The 6410-nt window shown below is 36.9% G+C and overlaps 1 protein-coding gene across 1 annotated transcript; it reads left to right on the top strand.

Moving 5' to 3' along the window:
- Window positions 1-63: 63 nt before the first annotated feature.
- LOC139126186 (polycystin-1-like protein 2) lies at window positions 64-6314 on the top strand. The gene is made up of 7 exons (XM_070692234.1): window positions 64-375; window positions 973-1079; window positions 1420-1650; window positions 2237-2416; window positions 2933-3093; window positions 4386-4696; window positions 5839-6314. Exons 4-7 carry the CDS (start codon window positions 2366-2368, stop codon window positions 6312-6314), a joined length of 999 nt encoding a protein of 332 aa, XP_070548335.1. The 5' UTR covers window positions 64-375; window positions 973-1079; window positions 1420-1650; window positions 2237-2365.
- The last annotated feature ends 96 nt before the right edge of the window (window positions 6315-6410 follow it).

Genomic DNA, 6410 nt, shown 5'->3' with positions numbered 1-6410 from the left:
TATACAATAATTTCTGGTAAAATCGACTCAATATTATCGTTGTATACACATTCAGATTCTGAAAACAACACGGCCATCAGAATCACAGTGAGACCAATAGAAAATCAAAACAGAACAGGGGCATTGAACTACACAGTCTATCTTCGATACATGTACAGTCCAACCAGACAAGAATTCAATATGTCTCAGCAACTGCCGAGAGATGATTTCGGCGAAATTCCAGACGATGTCGGCGATGAATCGTTGAGAGAACAGTGGAACTATACCGTGTTCATTCCAGCATCCATGATCAATCAAAGCGGAGACTACCATGTTGGAATTCTACAGTCACCGGAAATGAAAGTGATATCACAGATGAACCGCCAACGACACAAGGTAAGATATATTTTCCAATAACTACAGACATCATATAAAATGGGATAAACTGTATTTCCCCTCTTTGAAAATATCCGTATGCTAACGATCCTCACAGTTCTGCGCTTTTTCCGCCAATACTGAACCAGTTGTAAAATTGATATTCTTCCTCGCCAAAGCACAGTTGTAAAATTGATATTCTTCCTCGCTAAAGGTGAATGGTCCTGTCGGATATATTCCCTTTTTCACAATGTACTCTGGGCCTACCGGCATAAAGTCATCTTGTCACGGGTGAAAATTGTAATGGCTCTTTAACGTTTTCAAATTGTCAAGATTTTGTTAGTCATACCCTAAGCAGTCATTGAACTTATTTCCCAAATATCTTCCAATTCAAATATCTTCCAATTCAAATAACTTCCAATTCAAGAACTTGAAACATTGGTCATTCCATTTTCAAGACTGTACATGTCGTTAGACACGGTGGACTTGTTTTAAATTTAAAACGATTAAAGATAACAGAACTCTCAAAATTGCGTAAGGTCAGGTTGCTTTCTGAATTCCAGGGAGTAAAAGAGAGCTGGTAGAATTGACAAACACAATCCTATCTTATTTTCACAGAAGAACGGCGAAATATAACTTTACCTGACTTTTCCTTGCAAATTACGACAGTCAGCTGTAAATACTGGGATGATAAAGTGGACAAATGGAGCAAAGAAGGCTGTCAGGTTAGAAAGTATGCATGTAGTGTGCATGGATGAATCGTTTGTATAGCTTCAAATACGTCATAGCTAGTTATCGACAACTAACTGATCGATGAATAGGAAAAAATCAGTGCGGATTAAAGTGTGCGATTGACGCGCTGTATGTATTCATGGCGAATAAATTGTAGGCCTAACAATTTGACATTTATGAACGCTTTAGTCGCTCATTTGGGAACACTATAGCTTTACTTACCATAAATGCCTGTCTTTAAGCCAAGTTTATAGGATCTAGAAGTTTTTTGCAAACAATAATTATTGCGTCTATAACATAATGACGTTTGCAGACTTGAATTTCATTTATCAGCCATTGGAGTGGTCAAGCACTACAACTACCGTATGTGGGTGCAACCATCTCACCTCGTTCGCAACAGATTTCTTCGTACCACCAAACAGCATCGACTTCGGTACTGTGTTCCAGAAATTCGCCAACCTCGGTGAGAACGCTTCTGTATTTTCGACGATATTTGTCATCTTCGGTCTATACTTGGTCGGAGTATACTTCTGCAGAAGAGCGGACAAGAAAGATTTGGTTAAGGTGAGCATAGCACACAAAACGTTAACATCGTGTATTGTTATCTTCTACATTCCGATTTGTAAAGAGTGAGCAAACAATCGAAAACAATAAAGAATTACATTAGGTTGTCATATTAAAATGTAGACACGATTTTCGATGAGATCTTATTCAGTATATGAACGCACATGAAACAGTTATTTCCTTCAATCAATCATCAAATTTATTTCACCAGAAAGAAAAAACGACTACAACACAAAAACAAATGTCAAAAGTATACCTTGGACACCTCATCGGCTCTTTCTCTATAGATGTGTTCAACGTAAAAATTGAAGTCACAGTCGACAAACTCTTCTTATTTTGTCACATAAATCCTAACAAAGAATTGCAAATAAATTCGAAATATACATGTACCAAAGTTCATGCTGTGAGCCTTTATCATTTCTAAATATTTTAATCTCTCGAATTTGACGAGTAATTGTACAAAATAAGAGTTCAATGAAGATACAGAGTTACACAATTTTTAAGCCAACGTACGACTTACACGATATTACCAGTTTCACTGCCATCCTCTGAATGACGCTTACTGTTATGTATTTGATTTGTACAGTGGGGAGTTCTTCCACTCGCCGACAATGACCCTGATCACCACTATTATTATCAAGTCAACGTATACACGGGTACTAAGATAGGTTCTGGCACTAGGTCGAAGATATCGTGTACTTTATTCGGCAGCATCATGAACTCTGGAGTCAGAAATCTTGAAGATGCAGAGAGATGCAGAGAAATGGTGAGTCGAATATGTCAGGTTACCTTGTGGAGAATATGAATTCGCATTTTGACGAGAAAAGCTAACAGAAAGCAAATCAAGAACTGTAACTTATTTAGAATGGCAGTAATAATCGCATATATTTGTTTGCCGTTTTTGTCTGCAAAGGAAAGTGGACATGTTCTGTATGTATATACATGTGCATATAATTATGTTGCAGGGAATTTTTTATGAAATTTGATAACTTCGATGTCATAATGTTCACCATATAGAATTATATTTAAAGTATTTGATAATTTGCTGATGATATTTTAGTAACAAGTACAGGAAAATATTTCATGCACATTAATAATGACCTTTGTCATATGTGATTAAGTGTACTTAACATGACATATATTTTATAGCTTCATAGATTACCATGACAACCGCATTATTCTATTCACTGATAATCTTGGTAGCACTTCCTTCCCAGCTGAGGTTATCAGAGTCACGTGCAATCTCAAAAATCAACCCCGAGTATGTGTGTCATTCTTACAGCTCTTTGAAAAGGGGAGCATCAGCAAGTTCATCTTAGCGTGTCAGGGTCCCCTAGGTCGGCTCAGATCTCTACGCATTTGGCATGATAACTCTGGACATGGGAAAAATGCATCATGGTTTTTAAGTCGAGTTGAAGTTGTTGATATCCAGACTACAGACAGGTATGTTGACCAATGACCATAGATAAATACCCTAACCGAAGAAATTCCGCTTCAAATAGCGTAAAGTAGTTATTTCTATATTTGCTGTGTCAGTATCTTCAAAATACCTTTATTCTTTGGGAGAGCATTGTGTCGGACAGAAATTTAAAAGAATATTTTATGTATGTATAATATAGAATATATTAATAGTCACAGTATGTCTGGTTTCTATGTTGGCTGATGAAAGTTGAGAGACAGTTACTGGCATTAAGAGACGACATGTCTCTAAAATCATTTGATGTGCATCATGTATCTACAGACAATCTTTCTGAAAGATACAGAGACGGCGCAAGAACACATGTACAGTTCATGAAAGGTTAATGATCGTTCCACCAGAACACCAACATTAGATAGATTGATTACTTAAATACAAAAGTCGTAAATGTCAGAGAAACGCTGAAGCTGGAGGGAACAATGAATAAACGACGCAACAAATTAGTACACTGGAATAAACAGCTGTGTTTAATGAGCCAGTAAATAGAAATTCCAGACTGAATTCCGGAGAGACGTTTTAGACTGAATCCGGGTATTGTCTTCATTGGATAACACTAGATTGATATTATAAAAGGAAATTAATACTTGTAGTATATAGTCCGGGGTCACTTGTCATGATTTTGGCTTCCGTGTGCATTTCATGAAGACTCTTGTCTTAATATTCGAGTTTGTAAACACCCTTAATAAAATCCAATGATTCAATTTTCAAATGTAAACTTGGCAAACTTTTCCTACCTGTGAATGTTTAATAAATTTCGAAGTCTCTACGAGTGCTTGTGATGGAGACGAAAATAATTGATCCTATGAAAGTAGAATAAACAGTTGATATTAAAAAATCATTATATGAATACCTTTGCGGCGTTATATTTTTGCCTAACTAAACGTTACACATTCGAAAATATGTATGTTATGTGGATATATCATCAATGTTATCAATATTTATAAATGGAAACATTTCCTATTGTCTGATAGAAAAATGTCAATACTAATAAATAGTTTGATTTGTATATAATCGAGTGATCCGTTTATTGATAGATATATTCTTTGATTGATTGATTGATCGATCGATCTCTTGATTATTGATCGGGAATTGTTGGCTTGGTCGGCGGCTGAATGATTTTATAATATTATTTGTCAACTCGAGTTTCCCTTTTTAGATTTCAGTGTGTTTAATGTTTACAGGGCAATTAACCATACATACAATTCAGTATTACTTCTGGTGACTGTTTATTTCTAAACGTTTATCAACTATATTTCAGGTATACATTTTTGTGTGATAAATGGCTTGCTGTGGAGAAAGGCGACGGACGAGTTGAACGATTCCTACCTGCTGCGACAGACGAAGACATGGTTCGGTTCAGTCAACTCTTCTCGTTTACGACGAGGAAAGAGTTCACAGACGGACATCTTTGGTTTTCTGTAATGTCTCGACCAAACCGAAGTAACTTCACCCGTGTTCAACGATTGTCCTGCTGTCTTTCACTGCTGTATCTCACAATGATTGCCAGCTGTATGTTCTTCCGTACAGATGATGAGAAAACCAACCAAAGTGATAAATTATTTAGCCTTGGTAAGGCTACAACCGTCATTCCTATAAAATTGAAAGAACAATAACTCAAAACTTTTAATAATTCTGTCACCATCATTTTGTTCTGGAAAACAAAGATGTTGTCATCTTCTTCCTGCAGTTTATTGAAATACAAACCAAAAGCCTTGCAAAACAAAACATATCCTGTAAAGTATGCAATGGTATTGTCAAAAATGAAATTCTATCCAGGCCAAAATATTGTTGTCAACAATAGTTCAGCAATAAAGGATCCAGGCAACGGATATACAATGAGGTTTTGACCAGTTCACAACATAACGTGCACGGACGACAGCTAGTGCATGAATGGAGTGAATTGATCTAACTCGAATGTTGCAATTGTTGCTGAGATGTTATTGCTGTAATATTATAACAGTATATTGACATTCTGACGTGAACAGATAAAAGGGGATTTACATATAGATGTAAATGACAGCTCTCTCGTGTTCTGAGTGTACTACACTGCGAATATATCTGTGTTATTTTCACGTCTCGACCAATCAGATCGCGGCATCTTTGCCATCACCACACTGGTGTATATAATATTGTACATTACACGCAGTTGAAAACAAGTCATTTCGAAATGGTTTCTGGAGTAGAACAAAAAACTGTATTTTTAGACAGAACATTAAAATCTTATACCTTCAACTGACGATGAGTCAGTCTAGAGAAAATTGTGTCTTTTGCATACGTGTTACTATTCGCAGTACCACGAGTATTGTTGTCAACAAATTTCTGGAGTAGCACTGAAGTGGATGAGTGTTCACTTATCTGAAGCGAAACCTTATATGTATATATGTTAACATTGTTTGTCAGACAAAGAGATCAGCTTTCTGTCAGACAAAGAAATCAGATTTCTGTCTGACACTTAAAGCATGCCCCTAATTCCACAACGGAACCTTAAACCGTAAAAAATATTACAAAAACTTTTAAAAACAATATACGAAGCATGGCGGGATGTGGGCCTTAATCCCTAGCCTGACAGAAATGAATGTCGCCTAAGAACATACCAGAAAATACACAAAACCACGGTTACAGTAACCGTGACAAAATATTCTCCTCTTTAGAAATGCAGACACATATAGAATTCATTTGATTTGAATGATTTGTATTATTGACATTGACAGGTCCTTTGGAGTTTTCATTGAAGGAGTTGTACGTATCTGTGGTCAGTAGTCTTGTCGTGTTTCCACCGAGCTTGTTACTGGTACAAATATTCAGGAAAAGCAGAGCCAAGCCTGTCCTGGAAGTATCACCAGAAACTCCAAGAAACAGTGTCAAACACAACAAGGCTACTCAGTTCGATGGTGTTTATGATAACAACCAAGCTGCTAAGAAGTACAGAAAAGACGGTCCTAAATCTGCTGGGAATGAAAAGTGGGGACTTTTCAAGGAATCCAATTCCAGACGACCTCTCTCGGCGTTTCAGATTACCATTGATGACGAAACAAGTTTGAACAGATCCACAAAAGGAGCGTTCTCCATGCAAGATGAAGACAGTGATTATGGATCTACGGTAGATTTTGACTTTGACAGGCTAACACCGAGTCCAAGACTGGGCGATCTCTTGATGATAGTTGGAACTCCTCGTCAGAACATTTGAACGAACGTATAATCAGACCTTCTAGTCCAGAGAGTAGGAAGAGCGCCGCCAAGAAGAAAAAGAAAGAGAAACCTCCGTTTATGTTACCCTATGGGT

Source organism: Ptychodera flava, assembly GCF_041260155.1.
Source record: "Ptychodera flava strain L36383 chromosome 3 unlocalized genomic scaffold, AS_Pfla_20210202 Scaffold_27__1_contigs__length_13241970_pilon, whole genome shotgun sequence".
NCBI lineage: Eukaryota > Metazoa > Hemichordata > Enteropneusta > Ptychoderidae > Ptychodera > Ptychodera flava.
Note: the sequence above shows the minus strand (reverse complement) of the source record. Positions and strands in the feature narration are given on the sequence as shown.

Excerpts from the sequence above, each read along its gene's own strand:
- LOC139126186 (XM_070692234.1), top strand. The coding sequence starts at position 2,366 with ATGAACTCTGGAGTCAGAAATCTTGAAGATGCAGAGAGATGCAGAGAA. Across the intron at positions 3,094-4,385 it reads GATATCCAGACTACAGACAG|GTATACATTTTTGTGTGATA; the intron begins GTATGTTGACCA and ends ACTATATTTCAG. Across the intron at positions 4,697-5,838 it reads TGATAAATTATTTAGCCTTG|GTCCTTTGGAGTTTTCATTG; the intron begins GTAAGGCTACAA and ends TGACATTGACAG.